The sequence below is a fragment of the Amphiura filiformis genome, chromosome 9, assembly GCF_039555335.1.
Source record: "Amphiura filiformis chromosome 9, Afil_fr2py, whole genome shotgun sequence".
NCBI lineage: Eukaryota > Metazoa > Echinodermata > Ophiuroidea > Amphilepidida > Amphiuridae > Amphiura > Amphiura filiformis.
In genome coordinates this window covers 51,803,243-51,825,080 of record NC_092636.1, presented here as the reverse complement: position 1 = coordinate 51,825,080, position 21,838 = coordinate 51,803,243, and the positions used below count along the sequence as shown (strand labels likewise).

Below are 21,838 nucleotides of genomic sequence, written 5' to 3'. Positions count from 1 at the left end.
ACCCTGGCCAATTTTGTGCCTATTTTTGCATTTTTCTCCAAAATTATAGCGCATAGGTGACAAATAAGATATGTATATTATAGGGGCAAGGACTACAACTATACTGCACTGAAAATTCAGCAACTCAAGGCAAGTAGTTATTGATTTATTGATCAAATATTGGTTTTCCCTCATTTTTGACTGTAACTCCACAACTGTTGTCTGTGCTGAAATAAAATTTCCAGTGCAGTAGTTGTAGTCCTTGCCCCTATAATATACATATCTTACTTGTCACCAATGCACTTTAATTTTGAGAAAAATGCAAAAATAGGCACAAAATTGGGCAGGGTACCGGGTGTAGTACCCCCTTAAAATACCATCCAAGGCCGCACCATTTCACATTTTATGTGAGATGGAGCCGACGGGGACCCAGCTATGGCTGCCATTGAGGTGTAGGAATGCGTGAAATTGGATTCGTCTATAGGCGGTAAAAATCCTCACCAGTCACCACCGAATAACCGTGCCCAACCTAAACTTCCATGCCCCTGAAAAATCTAAATATTGCGGCCCTAAAAGGGTATAGAGCTTTAAATTGTATGACTTGGAAAAAGACTGGGTGTGTATAGGCAGAGATAGGTTTTTGACTGGTCTCAGATTTGATTACCATGATTACGTTAAGTACATTTGTATAGAGCATGTAAGGTAATGCTCCGCTTCGAACCTTTGATTAAACTTGAAATTAATGACCCAATTTACTTGCTTTACTTGATTGTTGGATAATGGATGGAACAAAAAATTTCAGGAAAATGCATACTTTACAATATTATGGTATTATGCCATACATGCGCATTGCGCAATTACGGAACATATCGTATGCCCCTATAGTATAATACTGTTAACATTAACATAAATGACCAAAAAACACGATTTATATCATGTTTCACTAGCAACGAGCAAGAGCGATTAATCGTTTTGTCAAGAACAACATTAACATATAAACATAGCATTGGTCAGCCTATTTCAGTTGCTTTAATATTGCTGGCGACTGAAGTACAATTTTACATCTAAAATTGCACTATTTATACATGATGTACAGCACATGTATTCTAATACTATTCAAGGTTAATATAACATTCGTATAAAGAGCATTTAAAGAGGCCTAACTAAAAGCTCTATAATGGAAGAGAAATAAAATTTGAAGATCATACTGTTCTCTTAAAATTACTAATAGGCCCTACCTCAGTTAGTAGTACTTAGTACAATAGAAACACGTTGTGCCAATTAGGAAACTATGTCGACATTATATAGCAATCTTCCATTATACATACAGTTTTTTCCTTTAAAAGGAAAAAAACACGAACAGTGAAGTAAAGTAAAGAAAATAATAGAAAGACATAGGTGGTATATACATGTACGTAGTAGGCTTACACTCTAAAAATACCCAAAGTATTCCAAAAGGCTTCTATAGACCTGTCCTCCTCCCTCCAGGGAGCCTAATCCTCGCACAGTCTCAAGAAGGGCAGGGCCTACTAGTACCTGATAATTCTCGCTGATCAAAGTATGACTCACTTCTTTGCCCCACTAAAACACTGGCTCATTTAAGTGCAACCTGGCCTCTCTAATATTCAGTCCATATCGAACTGAACCCACATTCGATATTCAGTCTATATCGCACTGATTATACGGCATAAATAGCGCCCTCTGTCGGTGCAATGTTACATTACGGATACTGTTGGCATAGATATTTACTGTTGGTCAATGTTACATTAAGATTACTCTTGAGTCGAAATGACATCCTCTGTTGTTCAATATTGCATTTAGGTTACTGTGGTCAATGTTACATTAAGGGTACTGTTGGTCATTGTTACATGAAAGTTACTCTTGCTTTCCTGCCCTGCGGGGTCTTTCTATATTGGAACTCCATTAGTAAAGAACTCAACTATGGGAGTCTCCGGCCTTGGGCCTGCGGCCTTGATGTTTTTTGTTGATACTGAGCCCACGTATTTCGTTATTGCCCATCAGCCCATCACCCGCTTCATACTTAGATACCGCCGGACTATGATACATTTCATACTTTTTACTTTTACCCCATAATTTCCCTCATTCTTCAGGCCCTGTCCTCTATCGGGGGCTAATTTATAGTTTAAGATTGATGGCTATTGTTTTTGGCGCAATATTGTTTCTTTGTAACCCTGCAGGGCAACCTTGAACAATATTATCTTTGAACAATATTGGTTTTTTTTACAGAGAGATCGACAGTCGATATATTTTCTAGCTGTTTCTCTCGCAACAACATTCAGACTGGTAAGACGAGAGATGGGCAACTAGACAACTAGACGTACATGGCAGCTGCTTTAAGTAACATGTGAATATAATAGTTGTATGGCAAGAATATAGCATTTCGTTTTAAGCTAAATATTATGAACATAATATGATATGCATATATGTATGAAAGTGCAAGTACACTCACAATCAATCTTCTACTAAATATTGTGAATAGATTATACTGATGTCACGGTGAAGTATTTCAGACAGCAAATATTGCCTATGCGCGGTTATTCCGAGTTCGGCCAAACCGGTCAATATTGACTCCAGCTATATATATAGAGAATGTGTGAATTTCAATATTTCCAGATAAAATGTCACTTTCTCCCCTCAAGTTTGCTAAAATATTTTCATTTTCCCCATCACCTGTCCCTCAAAGTTCTACATTTAAAGTTATACCGTAAAACCTCGTCTACAAGCATATAGAGTGACTTTGATGAAGGCTATATTAAAACGAAGCAGCCATAAATATCCCAATGCAATAGATTTGTCTTACAATAGTACTTGTTTGTATTGGTAATTTATTTGCTAAAACTCCATAATGTTAAAATTTTGTCGATGGATGGCGCCTGGATTAATTTAGCTTTCATCATATGCTTGTAGACGAGGTTTTACGGTATTGCCTTTTTTTCCTCGGAAAATCCGGCTCCCTCTTTTTAAAGAAAAATCGTCTTACGGACCGTTCAATATTTACGGCTGAGGATCGGAGTGATCATTTTGACAAAAAAAATCGCCCCCGCCCTCGCGGTTCAGAATTTTTGGATTGACCCAGTTTTTCTCCAATTTAAAACTAAACATTCCCCCTCGTGGATCAAGTAATTGAGATTCCCCAGAAAACATCCAAATATGTTCTCCCATTAAACTCCCACTTCCCCCTAGCGTAAATATTGAACGGTCCCTTACTACCCTTAAATCTCTATAAATATTGACTGGTCACTTGGTTAGATATTCAAAAAATGACTGAATGGATTCCCTAAAGTCGCTATACTGCTCTAGGCCTATATCACCGGTACTAGATAAGGTTAACTAAAGATCGGATAAAGCTTTGAAAATAATAAACATGATAATGATTCGTATATAATTTACTGACTGGCAAGATAGCTGGCATACTGTTGTCGAATATGTTCGTTCCAAATTTTGTGCGGGAAATCATGTTACAAGAGATACCAATACAATACACTAGCCAATTGATTTGATCGATGCAGGCAAACAAACATATTATATATATACACAATGAATGAATTATAACAAATTTATGAAAAATGTTGTTCTTCAAAGAAATATAAGGATCATCTAAGACATGTATGAGTGGGACGGGGAGAGTGGAGAGAGAATATAGATATTGCAATGTTAATGTGATATATACATGTATATTGTACATATGCAATCAATAATACATAACATAATACTATGAGTAAAAATGAAACCTACTCACATTTAACAAGAAATAATCAAACTGTGAAACAAAAGGTTTCACGGTGTTATCAGTTTGGTCTTATCTATGTACATAATAAAATCCATTCATACCAAAACTGCTAAAAAAAGTGCACATTATTATCTGACTGTACAACCAGTTTCAAAATAATTATTGATACCCATCGGTTTGATGGAAATATCACTTGGGATGCGGGCGCGTATCTTACCACACGTGACCTTACTGATATGTGAGTGACCCCGGCCGGCCGATTATTATTTTGATACAGCTTCATTGAAGCTGTACGCTCGCAGGAATTGTGTTTTAAATTTCACACGCAGATAATAAGCTATAAATGGCAGTTTAGAAAGACATGGCTCGGAAATTAATCACTTATTCAGCTGTCATGTAATGTACATTAAGCACAAAAAATATTGATACACCGAAGTAAGAGCCAATTTCTGTAAAGCAATAATGTGTGATTTGCATAAAGAATAAATTCCTATTTGAATGTTTGTTTTCACTGATCACATTATCCTCTTTTAATTTCGAGCCAAACAAAAGAGGTATAACGAAGAAAATTGCGATTTCATTCCAGCGCCTACAATACGTGTACTACGCTCGCCGATCGTATTACATGTAAATACTGCACGGAGCATTAGGAGAGCTATTATAAAAATAAACAAGTTGGTCTGTACTCTGTAGATTAATTGAGTTTTCGTCAACACACAGTACTCCAGGAGCGCTATAACTTTGTTGCTGACAGTTTTTGCCATGCTATTAATCTGTGGAGTGAAGGGGAAGGTGGTTTTAGCTCTAAATATTTACCCAGAGACGGAACCGAGACCATGGGACAGTCTACACATAAGCTGACATCCATGACAAGTTAGCAAGCATTCGATCGTTGAACTCTGAATAAAACCGGGTCTCCCCCGTTTTAATATAAAAAGTTAAATTTTACTGTTATTAAAGCACTTCATGCTTTGTCTTTTACGTGGTATTTTAGTATACCACTGGGCATTATAATTATGAAAAAAGTAGAAATCCGAGTAAAATTGAGGGCGTTGCTGTGAAGCAAATCACACATTATGGCTTTAAGAGTGCTATGGATTTATCAAAATTGTTCGACGCATTCAATTTGTATCCATATCATTGACAAAGACAGGGTTTCAGATATGGCAATATAAACTCGATTTGGTATTTTTGAAATTGTGACTTTTATCATGTAAATTGCCATATCGTAAACAAATCAAGGCCTGTGCTTAAGTGAGGATTCGAAAATTATGTGCAGAACAAATTTCACTTGCACCATCGGTGCCCTTATTGGTATGCTCATTTAGTCTTAATTTCATTTGCAAATTGACTCTTATTTAATTTAACATTAATTAAGTGTAACATTTACAGGTAAATAACTACGTATTACTTGTTGAAATTGTACCAAATAATGCACGAGCCCCGCAGGGAGGTGTAGGCCCCTAAAGTTTTATTCAGATTTCCTTTGTCAGCTTAACCATCGCGTATACGTGCGCGACGTCAAGCGTGTGCATTGGACCTTGTGCAAATAATACGCGCTGGACGGATAGCAGTACGCTTAATTTGTAAAAGGAAATCTGAATAAAACTTTATCTTCGACGCATCAACATCTCAGAACAGATGCATTATTTTGTAAAATTTCTCGAGCAACAGGTAATACGCAGTGTTTTACCTATTCAATACACGAGGAAAAAAGACTCGTGAATTTAACTATTCTATAACAAAATTGTCACTAACAATGACGGAACATACGAGCAATATATAAATGCATCAACCCACAACGACAATTAATCAATCCTACGCGACTAGCATGCGGAGAGTGCATTATACACTATTACACACCATAAATATTCATGAGAGAATGACACCGATTCATTGGTCAATCGCAACTTGATACAACCCAAGTAGAAACAACAAAAATGACAGCGTCCACCAACAGAAGTGCAGCGAAGCAGACATTGCAGAACTAATTCTGCATGCAGGATTTCCAAAACCCAATTTATGATTCGTAAAGCCGTGAAGCTGTTCAAGACGTATTAGGAGAAGGGAACCACGTATGCAGAGCCTTGGGGAGCTCTCGAATCCAAAGCTCAACTTCAAGTTAAAGGTAACTTCCCGTACTTCAAGTTAAAGGTAACTTCCCGTAACTGGGACAATCGCCCAATGTCTTATTAAATGTTATGAACAGGATGAAGTGGTGTCATTCTCTCATAAATATGTATGAGGTCACATTGAGGTGTAATAAAACAAATACTATACATGGCATTTTCAGGGAAATAGGGTCACTATTTTCCCTCGGTAGGCCCTACTGGCTACAGGCCTGCCACCCCGAACCCGAATTGTGTCCAGTATCAGTACCTCGGGAAAAATTCCCTTCAAACCATGTTGGTCCTATTTGTATATAGTATCACACACCCTCAGCGCATTTTTCTAACTGCTTTTCTGATTGTCAACTATGATATAGGAATGTGCGAAATTCTGCAAATACTAGTACTTTTTGTGCGCAATAGGGTTCGTACCATCAAATCCGCAGCGGTTTCCGGCAAAAGTTAATCACTCATAGTAACTGGACTTACGCACTATATTGTACGTTAAGTCTATGGAAAGCTATTTCTTAAACAGGCGATACAAAACCCAGCGTGTATGTGACGTGCGGATTTCTTTTACGGCTACTCTGCGTAGGTGCGTCATATCTCTCGAACGTATTTGAAACATAATTATAACGAAGTATATATATATATATATATATATATGAATATGTGTTTGTTGTGATTTGTAAGTATCTCGTCCGCAGTACTGATCTTTTTTTTTAATACTGTCATCAATAATATTGGGTTGGTTTTCTTCACTACAGCTCCGGTACGGGCTAAAGCTGTTTGAAATCTACATCATATTTCACATCCCAGTTCAGTTTAGGATTAAGTTGATAAAAAACATCGATAAAAAATATAGTCCCATGTTTCACTTTAAAAGTCAACGGATACTTTTTCGAATATCCAACATTGACTTTGCTCGTAATACGCATAACGACTTCGAAGGTTTTATCGGCTGAATCGCAGGACGTTTCTAAGTTAAGTCCATGCGGAGTTCTTCTTTCATATATATATAGATACCTGGTCAGGTTGATGACTGTACTGATGTATCCGAATATTGTCGGAGGATCTATATGCCAGGACTGCAAGGTAGGGGTCGCTGAACACACACATAAATCACCATCTACTCCTACATCTCGGCAATCGTCATAAACTGCGTATGTGGATATCCTTTCGTGATGTACAAGTTTGATATTGGTTGATAATGCGGGGATGTTGGATCCTACTTGAATAGTTACGCTGAAGACATCCTCGCTCTGTGGAGCTCCCGTACCTGCCGGAATATGGATGTCCATTTCTGTAATTGTAATGTTCTGTTAAAGAAATAAATACATCGTTAATTTGGTTAATTTCATAATCTATCAAAATCTTGAGCTATCAGACAATGAGGTATCAAAATTTGTGGTTCTAAAATAAGTTTCTTTTTTGCTTTTTGAGTTTCAAATACGCGAAATCTCACTTTGACCATTGGGTGCATTTCATTTCGAACTCATCTTCTCCCAGTGAAAAAGCATTTGGTGATCTCAATCGGTATCTCAAATACCAGGCCCTCCATATTCTTTTAACACAGCGAACTCAATCAAACTCGATTTGTAGATCAAAACATGAACTCAACAGGCCCTCTTACTACTTATAAGAAGCATATATACAAACACGATGGCCTATGGGAAGAGAAGTGAGAAACAGATTTGAAGATAAGGAACAAGGAAAAGACATGAAAGAAGGCCACTCCCAACAGTCAAATGAGCAGTTTGACTGTCAGCTTTTGGGTTAAGAGAAAGGAAAGGCTTAGGCTAGTTTGCCACACAGACACGACTGTGATGCCCACCTGTGTTATCCAAGTTCTGCGAATAGCTATACGACATGCCATATGGTAACTTTTATTGTGACTATGGCGAACATCGGTTTTAGAATAAAATTGACCAATCCGTACCGAATTTAGAGATACAAAACATAAATTGGCATCAGTTTATTTTATTGACATCACCCAACATGCAGGTACAGTCAAAATTATTATATGTATAGTGTACAGCACATAATTAGATTACAAGATTTAATTCTACAGGATAAACGGGTACATATTAACCCCAACACCCATTATAGATATCACAAAATACCACGACGATCACCACCGCGCATGCATGAATCCCACGTGATGCGATGACGCAATCACCCTAAGTGGTATATGCTCAGGGAACCCCTGTGGCTAAAGACCGGTGATCGCGTGGTTGACACTCGAGGGGTTTAAGGTTCGAATCCCGGAGGTATCAGGTGGCTTCTTTGTTTACCTTCTCTTCTTTTTCGTTTCTTCTTAAACTTCCGATAGCAAAAAGGAGTGTTCAGTGTTAGGGTTAATGATATTATTTATTAAAAATTTTGGGTTGTTCCCTTAACAGAAACGCGTTTCAAAAACATATCACCTTTTCCCCAGCAATCGTCTTGAACCACATATGGTTTTCATAATAACCGTTATTTGTTGCACTGCGATGTTTCATTTTAAAGAAATAAATTATTTTAACCGAAAACTTGGGACAAGAAGCACACGGGATATATCCTTTGATAAAGTGATCAATGTAAAGAGTTCAGCGTGCCTTGGATCACACGGGCATCAGGTGGCTTAGTCAGGTTTAAAATAATTTATTAATAATTCACCAATCTTTGAAATGATATTCACTAGGTATGGTACTAGAATGCATAATTAATCATATTTTGAGACGGTTTATCATGTCCTCGTGGTTATGTTTAGTCTACTGCGGGGTCCGATGTATCTTCATATGTTTTAACATTGCTTTTACACAGCTTAGAAATGACTTTGGATGATTTATATATTTTAGCTTTAATTTACATGTTTTACGAGTTCGGCTGTCAACTTAGATTTAATTGAGGTGCCTGGATAAGATCCAATGAACACAAAGCCAAATAAATAGTTTTAGCTCAGGTATTTGTACAATTATTATTATTATACAGTAATACTTCATTTACGCAATATAGCCAATATATATGTATTGACTGGCTAAAGAGCGTGTGGTGGTGGATATCTCTCGAGATATGGTCCATTCCTGGCCTTCTGACAACAATAATTATCATCCCTAAGATCGCCAGGTCATATTTTTCTGAATAGGAAAACAGCACTTACCTGTGAAACCGTTTGCTGTACATTTGTTATCCAGCTGCCAATGAGGTAACGACAGTTACCAAATCCGGACGATTCATTCCCATTTGCTGCTAAAAACTGCTCTTGAATCTTGTTATTAAGCTCTCCTAGTGCAAAATTGGCGAGTACTACAACACCTGTCTGATTAGACACTCTTTGAAGCACCCGTCCCTGGTAACATATACATTTGCCAGCTTCGGGGGCTATTCCCATTGAGTCGCAAGATCTCTTTCTGCTGATTGGATGAAATAGTCCGTTTGGATGGTTGTCATATTTTGCATTGATGGGGAATGATTCTACATCTACATTTGGTGCTAATGATAGAACTGTTTGTCGTAAATCTAGTATATTGACCAGTCTATTTTGGTTGATGTCTAGAGCACGCATCCAATCTCTACCAAGTTTGGTTGCCACATCATTTGAAGCTAGTACAAATAACACAGGATGTGCCATCTCAATTTTGGATTCTTTCGACTTCTGGACAAAAGTTCCGTACTTATTCCCATGATCTCCAAACATAAAAGTCAAGGTATTATTTTGGCGGCCAAGAAATGACATGAATTTAGCGAGACTTACATCAAGAGTCTGAATTCGACGTCCAGTGGACTCATGTCCTAGATTGATATCCAGGTAACTGAAATGTGGTCTATTTGCTCTGTTCAGTTGGGACTGTAACAGCTCTAAAGATGACATTAGATAGTCAGTTTGATATAAACCATTGTAGCATATTGCCACTTTAGATTTACCCGTAAAGAACGGATCGGTGATGCCATTCGCTTTCATTATTTCACAATTTGCTAGTGACGCACCAATATCATTCAGTCCTCTTAATTTAAGTTCTTTGCTAAAGTTTCCCCACAATTCAGGTATAGTAACGCGTTTTCCCAAAACCACTTCCGAAATCCAGGACTGGGTCTTAACTCCCATAAATGTAGGTATACCACATGCACAATTTGCAGCACTCCATGTCCAACAAAGATCGTCAATCATGGAAACGTGATATCCGCCATTTTGAAATAAATTGAAAAGATTTCCTATTCCGCGTTTTTTACTTTGTAAGTAGCTTCGAGAAAATATTTTTCCTGATGTGAAAGCTACAGTATTAACATAGGTTCCACCTTTAAGAGATTGCATTAAATTATAGCTGAACACATTTAAACTGCCGCTTTCTTTAATGTCACGAAGTATCTGTACAGTCTTTGGCATTGATCTATAAAAATGGCTATGAGATGTGGAATCTAACCATACAACATTGATGTTCACGGAATCCTTATTGCAAGTCCTGTCATTCTCACAAGGGTTCTTGGTAATATTTTGTGGTAATAGAAGTAACTGACTTGCAATGGTGTCGTTCTCAGACTGCAGTTCAGGAAACAAAACCATAGTTGCCGTTGCTTTCATTTTTCGTGAGAATATTTTTGATGGAACTTTCTAAATGTGAAATACTGTGTGTTTCGTTCCAGTAGACGGACCCTGTGGTTGTGTTGATTACTCCTATGGATATCGGTTTCTTACATATAGAATTGGAGCAGTCAACATGGACGGTATCACCATTGTCACTCTGTTGTGATTTAACAAAAACAAAACAGTATTATTATAATGATGACATTATTAATAATAAATAAACACCTCCCATATATATAAATATAAATTAATTAATGTTAATAAATAAATAAATACGAGTAGAACTTGTGGAACTAAAGTTGTAACTCTGAGTTTCACGCTAATGCGATCATCGGACAACTAAGCTCAGTTGTCTGATGATCGCATTATAGCGTGAAACTCAGAGTTACAACTTTAGTTCCGCAAGTTCTACTTGTATTATTAGCTCTGCTTTATCGAGCACTCTGCACGAAGATAGTCATCTTTCTCCAAATAAATAATTAATTAATTAATTAATTAATTAATTAATTAATTAATTAATTAATTAATTAATTAATTAATTAATTAATTAATTAATTAATTAATTAATTAAAAGCAAGGGATGAGTTTTTAAATTAATTAATTAATTAATTACAAAGCAAGGGATGAGTTTTTTAAATTAATTAATTAATTAATTACAAAGCAAGGGATGAGTTTTTTAAATTTCCAAGATAACCTGGACCAATATCATAGAAAGTTTAAACACCTCTGGTGCAGTGGCGGCTGGTGGGTGTTTCTTTTGATGAGGCTAAATGTGCGGCGAAGGAGGTATTTGAGGAGGATGTGTCCTTCCCCCTGAGTTGTTAGACTGTTCCACAGTCTCGGTTCGGTCCGGCCTGGATAATGGAACGATAGGCCTACATAATAACATAATAGCCTATCAAAATATGCCATAGTCTTTCAACCCCCCGATTCTAAATACACAGCGCCCAAAACCAATTCACAGCGCCCAAAACCAATTCCTCTTTCTACACAAATTGATGCCACTACACTAATCACACCTCCTATATTGAACGCTAAATTTCAGTGACCGCTCCCCACGCCGTATTGGGTTGATTTTTAATGCTATGTAATCTACATTACCAGTCGTTCTCCACGGACCCGAGGGAGGGTCTACTGAGTTGTAGGAAAAATATTGATTCGCGGTTCAGTAGTTCAAAAAATCAATGATCACCAATATACTTTGCGTATGACGTCCTGTCAACCAGACCAAAAGTGCTGTACTGCGCTGGTCAGCAACCAATCACGTTGCGCCTTTGCCCTGGCGTCAGACGCAATCTAGTCTTTTTAATTCGGTCTTCAATTATAGAGCCATTTGAATAGTACACAAAGTATGGGGCTAATTATTAACGGAAAGCCAGGATAGTGAAAGTCTCAATCGACTGGTACAACAAATCAGGACTTTTCAGTTAGAAATAGTGACAATTGATTACCTTTATTCGACATATATCATAAGTGGTTTGGTGTGAGCAAGTTGGTGTTGGTTCAGAGAAGAATACTTGACGTGCTATATCACAAGATCCTCCGATTGGTGGAGGCCGTTGACAGGTGACAGCCGCTGACGGAATATGTGCCTCTTTATCCAGCCGTGGTATCTGACAATTGCTGTTTAGATATGACTATTATTTAAGAAAAATACGAAGAAAAAAATTGATGTTACAAGATGCATGAAGATAAGAAACAAGAACGCAAAACGATTTAATAGAGCTTTATTATTGAATATCCAGCAAACGCCATCCCAATGTTATATTGAGAGGGTTTTTACAATCGCAAATTTCCAATTTGCGAGTGTTCTGTTTTTGGTCAGTTCTTCTTTCTTTCTTTCTTTCTTTCTTCTGTCAAACTTTTAACGAGCCATCGTAGCCATATGCTTTAGGCCAATGTAACCATATTTGGTCACAAGGACCATTGGGTGGGGGCACAAATGTTTCCTGACCAACTCGGGGTTAAAGGTCATCCAAAGGTCATTATGGCCAAAATGAGATTTTCACTAAAAATGCTTCTTCCACAAATAACATAACACAATGTCGTCACTTGCATACCTGTATTGCCTTTAGCCAGTGTCTAAAAGTTGTACAAAGAATTAGGGTCAAAGGTCATTAAGGGGGTAAAATCTTAAAATTGCAATATCTCAACATCCGCAAGGGGTATGGGTCTCAAACTCGGTGACAACAAATCTCATGACCAGAGGAACATTTTACAGGGGTCAGGTCAAAGGTCATGCAGAGGTCAAATTTTAGAAATGCATTTTCTGTACATCTGTAAGGGGTGCGGGACTCAAACTCTGTGATAACAAACTTAATGACCAGGGGAATATTTTGGAACACTTTGCAGGGCTCAGGTCAAAGGTTATCTAAGGTCAAATCTTATAATTTCCTTTTCTGGACATCTGTAAGGGGTATGGGGCTCAAACTCAGTGACAACAAATCTCATGACCAGGGGAACATTTTGCAGGGGTCAGGTCAAAGGTCATGCAAAGGTCAAATTTTAGAAATGCATTTTTTGGACATCTGTAAGGGGTACGAGGCCCAAACTCGGTGACAACAAACTTAATGATCAGGGGGAATATGTTGGAACACTTTGCAGGGGTCAGGTCAAATGTTATCTGGGGTCAAATCTTATACCGTAATTTCACTTCCTGTACGGGGTATGGGGCTCAATTTCGGTGACAACAAACCTCGGGAAACGTTAAGGTCAAAGGCCAGGTCAAAAGGTCATTAAAGGGTTTAAGTGGCATATTTTCTAATTTCCTGCAGACGTGAAAGATGAAGGTCGGCCGCCATCAATAATATTTTGGGACATTGATAGGTTTTGATAACACTTTTCAATCACGACACTAAAAATTCTCTGGAGCCCCCCGTTAAAAAATATGACCACCCCCTAAAAATCGCTCCAAAATCACCTAAAATATGTTTTAAAAAGCAGTTTTTCATCGCATTTCAAGGAAATATTGTAAGAAACTCCATAATTCAACAGGTCCCAAACAAATTGGCATTGAAAATACATATATTGGTGAATCTCCTCACAAATTTGCAGAAGCCAGCAATTTCATTAAGGTGGATTTTTCATAAACTCAATATAGCCATATTTTCAAAATGTCGAAAATGAGGAAAAAATGCAAATTTTACCTAATTTCTAACTTAATTATTGCCTTTATTCAGGCTGAGTTTGATATGACCTTTTTAGATAAACATTTCCCATCCTTTGACTATAGGAATATGCTTTTTCTATTGTGGGATCTTTTTCCAATTTATTATGAGGGGTCTTTAAAATATTGCATTTTGCATTAGTTCGTAAATCAACAAAATCAAAATGAGCATATTAATATTGTCTAATACTATGTACAATCTGTATTAATCAGAAAGAAAATATTATATAACATCAGTATGTAGATTATTAATAACAACTGAGTGTTTTTACCTAGAAGTGACTTTTTACTGTCCAAATATACCATTTTTGGCTGTATTTGGTCAATAATTTACATTCATATATATGCCTACATACATGGCGCTACCTAACGGCGCGCTTGATTGTTTGAGACTAAACAACGGCGATATGGCCCAGCGTTTAGGACCGGCTGATCTGCGTAGGGATTTCAGTTAGAGAAATAATGGTATATGATGAAGAAATAGTATAGTATCACAAAATGTTCTGGTATAAGCGTGGTTTTCATGAATGAATCCCTAAATTAAATTTGATGATGCGTGAGAATTTGTTAGATTTTACTACATCCACTTGGTCCCATTACCATTTGGTACAATAACCATTTGGTCCTATTTACCATTTAGACCAAAACCCAATAGTCTAGGGACCGTTTCGGGGCCACCCCTTTACAGACCTCAAAGGCCCCTCCCCTTTTTGACATGAAAATTATGGGTCAACCCCATAGAAACGTATTTCGTTTTAAAGTTTGGAGTGACAGATAACTCATACTGGCCCATGTCCCATGCCTGTGGCACCCCCGGTGATGCATGATGAGCCTATACCGGTTATATTATTTATATACCTTGTAAAGACCGGAAAAGAAGAACAATTAGCCCGGCAAAATGTCACTTTCAATACATGCAGGCCGCATATGTCTTCTTCTTAATTTTTTGGGTACACTAATTTGATGAATGTAGTATGTTTATACACGTGCCCGTCTCATTTACATATATGTGGGGGCCAAAAATATTAGACCAAATGGTTATTAGTCTATATGGTCAGTAGACTTAATGGTTAATGGACCAAACAATATTATACTAAATGGACATTAGACTATATGATTATTAGACGTGGTAATTAGCCTTTCTGGTACTAGACCTTTTGTATATACAGACTTGATATTTAGTATGGAATATTTTTTTGCAAAATTCCAAGACTGGTCTGGAAGGGGTCTGCATAAACCGCACGGGCTAAATATTAATCGGGGTGTGTCGGGAGATGGTGTAACATACTTTTTTGACAGAAAATGTGCTTTCCAAATTCCATTAGTTTACATTATGGCGCTCATAATGTAGTGAATTATCCTAAAATTGCGGTTTTAAGGAGACTGAATTGGATTTGTGTGTGGGTTTTAATTTCTGAATTTGAGCAACATCATTCTGTTATTATCAAATTTATTGAGGTTTAAGGTGATGTTTACTGAACCTTAATACCAATAAGTGTTCATCAGAACTGAAATGCACTTGTAATTTACCAGTTTTGAAAATGGGAGGAGCTTAAAATATGGCTCTTAAAAGTGGTACGCACTCAGAAAGTTTGAATGGCCCTTACAATCTTACTGTACACAAAGAAGCAGCGTGAGTTCATTGGACAACCAGAAATCCGCGCAGTTGTTTTTGTACCATAAGTTTATAACATTTGACCCCCGGGGGTCATTTAAACTTTCTGAGTACGTATCACTTTTAAGAGCCATATTTTAATCTCCTCCCATGTTCAAAAATTTGTACATTGCAAGTGTATTTCAAATGTGATAAATGCCAATTGCTGACGAAGTTTAGGAAATATCACCTCAAACCCCTATACATTTGATTTTGATAATAACAGAACAATTTTGCATAAAGTCCGAAATTCCAGCCCAGTCCTCGAATTTTGCGAGAAAATATTCCATACTAAATGTCAAGTCTGTAGATAAATGGGTATTAGACCAAATGGTATTAGACCAAATGGCAATAGATCTGACACCTGATAAAGTCCCCGAATGCGTGAGTCTCACGCTCAATGAGATATTGTAAACGTACATCATTACATGTACATATTCACATTCAATTTTAGACAATGCTTGAAGTACCTGTACATGTTATCAAATTCGCCTTTGAAAAGAAATGAAAATTCCATTGCATTGGTAGCAGATATTATATGAAGTATGGCGTGTGTTTGTTTTGTTTTGTTATAAATGTGTTGTTGTTTTTGCCTGATCTAACAGTTAACTAAATATTAGTCAATTTTATTTTAAATATGATTTATTACCTAAACAGTGTAATGTTGGTTGCAAATTCCACTTTCGAAAATATGTTTAAAGACACAAATTCCTTGGAAAAAAACAAATTCCATTAAAAAAAACACATTCTGTTATTAGAAACATATTAGAAAAATCCTGTTTTTGCCCAAATTCCACCATGATATTACGTAATTATATCAATTGTATAATGTAGTCCAAGGCAAAACTATTCAAGTTGGGTTTTACCAGTTTTTTAAACATTCCAACTGCAATTTCAATTAATCCGTTGTTCCTGTCACTTCAAAGCTGTATGCGCAACCAAAGTGTAATTTTACACTTGTGGCAGAAATAGATCGTACAAAATTTTTGCTTGTATTTTGCATGCTTGAGTAGTCATGGGTAATGTACATGTTCAAATCGCTACGGTCCACAGAAATTTCTGAATCTACATTGATTCAAATCCATTGAAATCGGGATTAACCAATAATGTGTCCTCATAGGCAACATTGAACTACATCAGCCCAATCTGATCTTGACACTGGGCGTATTTGGGTTGCATATCAGCATCAAGACAAATTAATGTGTATGTTATTGTTACACACCACACATATGAAACTGCTTTGATCCAGATATAAGCAATACAGATTGAAATGAATCAAAAGTGCCACATTCATGGCCTCGTGCATTGTCAAGAATTGCATGAAGCTTAAACTCCAGTCGCCAGCGATCTAGTGGTTTACATTTGACCAATGAACTGAATTGTTATTTCTGAAGCAAAAAGAAACGATCAAGGTCATTAGTCAAATATGCAATTGCTTGCTTAGTTCGACTGAAGTGTTAATTCAGCCTTTCGGGAAAGGAAGTAACAAACAAAATATCTACAACTAGCACGTCCACCACCCACATTGTGAATTACAACACGGTATTCATGGGGAATACCCTTATTAAAGGCACTATCAGATCAGAAAACCTCACTGGCTAGAAATTCTAGAAAATCATCTAGTGTTAAGGGCTGTGCAATAATTATCAGCCCCCATTTCGGGGGTAAAATTTCGAACGGCTCGCCAAAATCGCTTGCCCCCCTCTCGGCCCGCCAAAATCGCTTGCCCCCCCTCTCGGCCCGCCAAAAATTCTTTGCCCCCCCCCCTTGAACATGCCAAATTTTTGGGATCCCAAATTCCAAACTTTAAATGGTCTAGATGTATGTTGTGAGCGCAGCGAGCAGGAAAATGTGCATATTTAAGCGTTTCCGTACCGTTTTCCTAAGCCTTTTTAGAGCGTTTTATTAGGCGCCCTGTGAATGCGTGCCAAAAATCGCTTGCCCCCCTCTCGGCTTGCCAAAATTGCTTGCCCCCCCCTTTCGGCTCGCCAAAATTTCTTGCCCTCCCCCCAATTTTACCCTCCCCAGGGCTCATAATTATTGCACAGCCCCTAACATAACCTGCAAGTGATACGAGTGAAAATGAGGAGTCTGACCCTACGGACAACAATTATAGCTACGTGCAATAATGTAGGTTTAGTTTTGTCGTATTCTTCCTGTTTGTTAATTCTGTAATAACCTGTGTGCCAGGTATTTTTAATACATGTGCAATAGTATTTTGGTCAGAGTCAATATTTTGTGTGCAATTTGTGCTTTTCTAAATGTAATGCCCTTTTTATAGATGCAATAATATTCTTAATGTCTTTTAAGATTTTGTAAAATCTTTTTAAATTTGCTTAATATGTTTGTGCAATTTGTAATTTTACATGTAATTTTGCTGATTATGTGGCCACTATTATGTGAATAATAAAATACCAACAATAATACCAATTAAACCTAATGATAACTTGATTGACTTACCCATCACTTTTAAGTCATTCCTAAAATAATTTAATATTTTTACTGCTTTGCGTGGCCAGTGCCTTTAAGCGTTTTATTTCCTCCTGTGTAACACAATAGTAGTTATTGTTGTACAACTTGCACATTAACCACGCACATTCAATTGTGAATGACAATACGGTGATTCCATGGGAAATACCCTTCATGTTTTTTATTTCGTCATATTTTGTGTTTCCTCATATAACACAATAGTTATTGTTAACATTCTATCAACAACAAAACACATGATCATAAAACCGTGCATTCCAAAATAATAAGGCAGGTCAAATTTACAACTCTCCATCCCTAACCATGCTAACCACCCAAAACGTAATCAGTGATAAAATACTGATTTCACTGGGAATTCCCGTCAACGTTTTTATTTCCTTATATTGCACAATATTCATTCTTGTTAACACTATTTATTGATGAGTAAAACAATAAAACAACAAAAGTCTGTAGATAAAATGGGTATTAGACCAAATGGTATTAGACCAAATGGCAATAGATCTGACACCTGATAAAGTCCCCGAATGCGTGAGTCTCACGCTCAATGAGATATTGTAAACGTACATCATTACATGTACATATTCACATTCAATTTTAGACAATGCTTGAAGTACCTGTACATGTTATCAAATTCGCCTTTGAAAAGAAATGAAAATTCCATTTCCATTGCATTGGTAGCAGATATTATATGAAGTATGGCGTGGTGTTTGTTTTGTTTTGTTATAAATGTGTTGTTGTTTTTGCCTGATCTAACAGTTAACTAAATATTAGTCAATTTTATTTTAAATATGATTTATTACCTAAACAGTGTAATGTTGGTTGCAAATTACACTTTCAAAAATATGTTAAAAGAAACAAATTACTGGAAAAAAACAAATTACATTAAAAAAAACACATTCTGTTATTAGAAACATATTTCTAAAATCAGCAATCAAAATAAATATCATATCAATCTAGGAAACCCGAGTTTCATATCATTAGTTAGCAGGGAGATTCATATGCAAATTCCATGAAAATTAACAAATTCCACTATAATAAAAGAGCAAAATCCACATGAAAATAGTTATCAAACTTAAATCAATAATAACCTTGGTTGAGAATTGAAGCCGTATTGTGAATGTAAAATAATTAGTATGTTTACACATTGGAAAACGTTAATTGAGTACAAAAAAAAAGCAAAAAACGGAAAATCCGCCAAAATCAACAAACTCCCCTGCAGTATAGGAAAAAAGTCCCACGCTAATTTAAACATATTTCAGAAGTACAACATGTTGGTTATATTATCCAAAAGGTTTGATCCAATGTTAGCCTGAATATAGCAGAAAATGTGATTTGAAAATGCTCTTTTTTCGCTACTTTCAAAATTATGAAAAATCCTGTTTTTGCCCAAATTCCACCATGATATTACGTAATTATATCAAAAGAAATACATTTTTCTGAATAGGTCAAATTATAAAGCATAGTTCAATTTCAATATGTTCAACTTTCTGTCAGACCCAGGTTATTTCAAAGGACATTTTCATGATGTCAAATGTTGTTCATTTTTAAGCTGTATCAATTCTGAGGCAGGTCAAAAGAGGGCCAATTTTAGGGGGGTCATGGAATTTCCCCCAGGGGGGTCACCTGATTTTTTTACTATCATAGTTGTGAACCATCTGACCTAGCTAGACTACATACCAAATATCATTGGATTTGGCTGACCTTCATCTTTCAGCTTTGTGTACAGGCCGCATGGTGCTTAGAAAATATTCCACTTAATACATGCCTTGCGATTGTCTGCGCTCACAAGTTGTTGTTTTGTTTTTATTTTGTGTTTGTTTTTAATTCCCTTGTCGATTATTCAAGTCTTGATTTCTACTCCAATCCATGATGACTTTTTGAGGCTTTGATTCTTCTCGACGTTTTTTAAGGGGGAATATGATTCATTAGTAGTATTTGGGTTTATAATTGTGTTATTACTCGAGCATGAGCAAATATGAGGCAAATTATGAGGCTGGTTACGCCACATTTTTGGTAACTATAAGCAGGATAAGAAACACAGATCTCAGAAAAAAATGTGCAGCATTTTTAAGCATTTTATACAAATTTCTGTACAATATATGCCTTTTGAGAGCTTAAATATGCTAGATGATTAATGAACACGATTTAAAAAAGACTGGTTTTTTCCTGAACCGTGAGAACGTTATAACAAAATGTGTGATTTGCATAAATAATAGTTTCCTATTTAAAGCCATAGGCCTATTATAACATTTCTGTAAAAATAGATTAGTATTTATTTTCCATAAAATGTTAGCTTTTACTGTCAGATATGTCCCTTTTAATTTTGAGCCGAACAAGTGAGGTAAAGCATAGAAAATTGGAATTTACTACTAGCGCCCATGCATGTTACTCCCGTGGTTGTAATACGGTACGATCCTCGGGGTGTGTGTGTGTATGTGTATCCCGCACGCCGTGTACGTACTGTACATACGTGTTCGACTAATATTTCCATCGTAATAATATCAAAATCTCGGATTTTGACAAAACTACAGCACCTTAAGTCTTGATATTTGCAGAGTATCTTTATTGACATTACAATCGAGTAACAAGCAGAATTTAAAATTTGTTTGAGGGCGTTCTCCTCAGCAAATGTTATAATATGGCTTTAAATGTTAGTTTTCACTAATCACATTGTCCCCTTTGAGCTAAACAAATGAGGTAAAACGAAGAAAATTGCTATTTCATTCCAGCGCCTATAATGCGTGTCAGCTGGCGTGTATTACTCAATTTTTATTTTATCGATGAAACCAGTGGAACAAGAAGGAAACCCACAATTTTAATGACATTGTGTATAAAACAATTGCAATGTTCGGAATAATGCTATATGAATAAGAACGTAATCATCACCATCAAGAGCGTGTTTATAGTATTATTAGTATATAGTGAGGCAGATTATCCGGTATTTAGCGTATACCGTAGAATTCCGTCTACATTAAGCATGCCTAGGTAAGGGTCGGTTCATAGTGCATATTCGAAGACGAATATTCGGCTTCGAATACTTTTTGTGACGTCAAAATATATACGGCAACGAATAAAATATGAGTTGAACCGGATTAAATATCGCGCAACTGATAGCGAGATACTATTGATTTATATGAAAGGCTCGAGGTCACCTGAATATCGTTCGACGAACGATGATTTCAAAAATCCCCAATGAAAATTAAAGGATCTGGAATGAGCGTTTTGAGCGTTTCGACAGTATTTTTGTGGGACATGAGAGCACATCAGACATATCGAATTACATTATGAATACGAAGAATGTCTTTCTGATATCAAATAATTTTCATTTTTTGAAATTCACGATATAATACAAATTTTATGACAAATTATTAGAATGTGATATTTTTCACATATTGATATATAACAGTCCTCGAAGTAAATATTATAAATCTAATGATATTTTTCTTAAAGTGTATGTAGCTGGGAGGAAAAGCCGGCGATCAATTGAAAATTTTGCCCTTTCATATTGAAGATATGGATTTTTTCCCAAAAAGACCTAATTGTTTTTGGTGTTTGGGGAAAAAAATCCATATCTTCAATACGAAAGGTCAAAATTGTCAATTGATTGTTGGCTTTTCATCCCACCTACATACACTATAAGTATAAATCATCAGATTTATTAAGTTACTGTTAAATATCAAAAATATCAATTTTTAATCATTTGCCATAAAATGTGTATTTCATTGCGAATTTCAAAAAATCAAAATTATTTGATATCATCAGGACATTCTTCGTATTCTGAATCCTATTCGATATGTCTGATGTGCTCCAATGTCCCACAATAAATAGACCTACTGTCCAAACGTTCATACCCCATCCCTTAACATGCCCAGTTGTCAAATACGCCTGGATAGTTCCAACATGGCTGATAACGAACTGAAAGAAAATGCTTTAGGCGCACACCACTAAATAATCTTCCCATTGAAATACGTGTAAAAACACCGGTTTTCTTTGCTCATTTTGAGGCCTATTGGGCTCGTTTAAAATTTTTTTATGATGACCAGTCAATTGTAAATCGATGAAAGTTTAACATATGTTTCAATGTATAGGGGTCCTTCCACCTCGTTTTCCCGCTACGAGGCCGCGAACA

At 36.4% G+C, this 21,838-nt stretch overlaps 1 protein-coding gene across 3 annotated transcripts in view; it reads right to left on the bottom strand.

Moving 5' to 3' along the window:
* Positions 1-7: 7 nt before the first annotated feature.
* Positions 8-21,838, bottom strand: part of LOC140161136 (uncharacterized) — a 51,583-nt gene continuing 29,752 nt past the window's right edge. For all 3 annotated transcript variants that reach the window (XM_072184566.1, XM_072184568.1, XM_072184567.1), the window contains exons 3-5: positions 11,854-12,039; positions 8,981-10,559; positions 8-7,157 (exon numbers count right to left, since the gene is read on the bottom strand). In XM_072184566.1, coding sequence (XP_072040667.1) covers positions 6,618-7,157; positions 8,981-10,399 — 1,959 coding nt within the window. In that variant the 5' untranslated portion in view covers positions 10,400-10,559; positions 11,854-12,039 and the 3' untranslated portion in view covers positions 8-6,617. The remainder of the gene's footprint in view (positions 7,158-8,980; positions 10,560-11,853; positions 12,040-21,838) is intronic.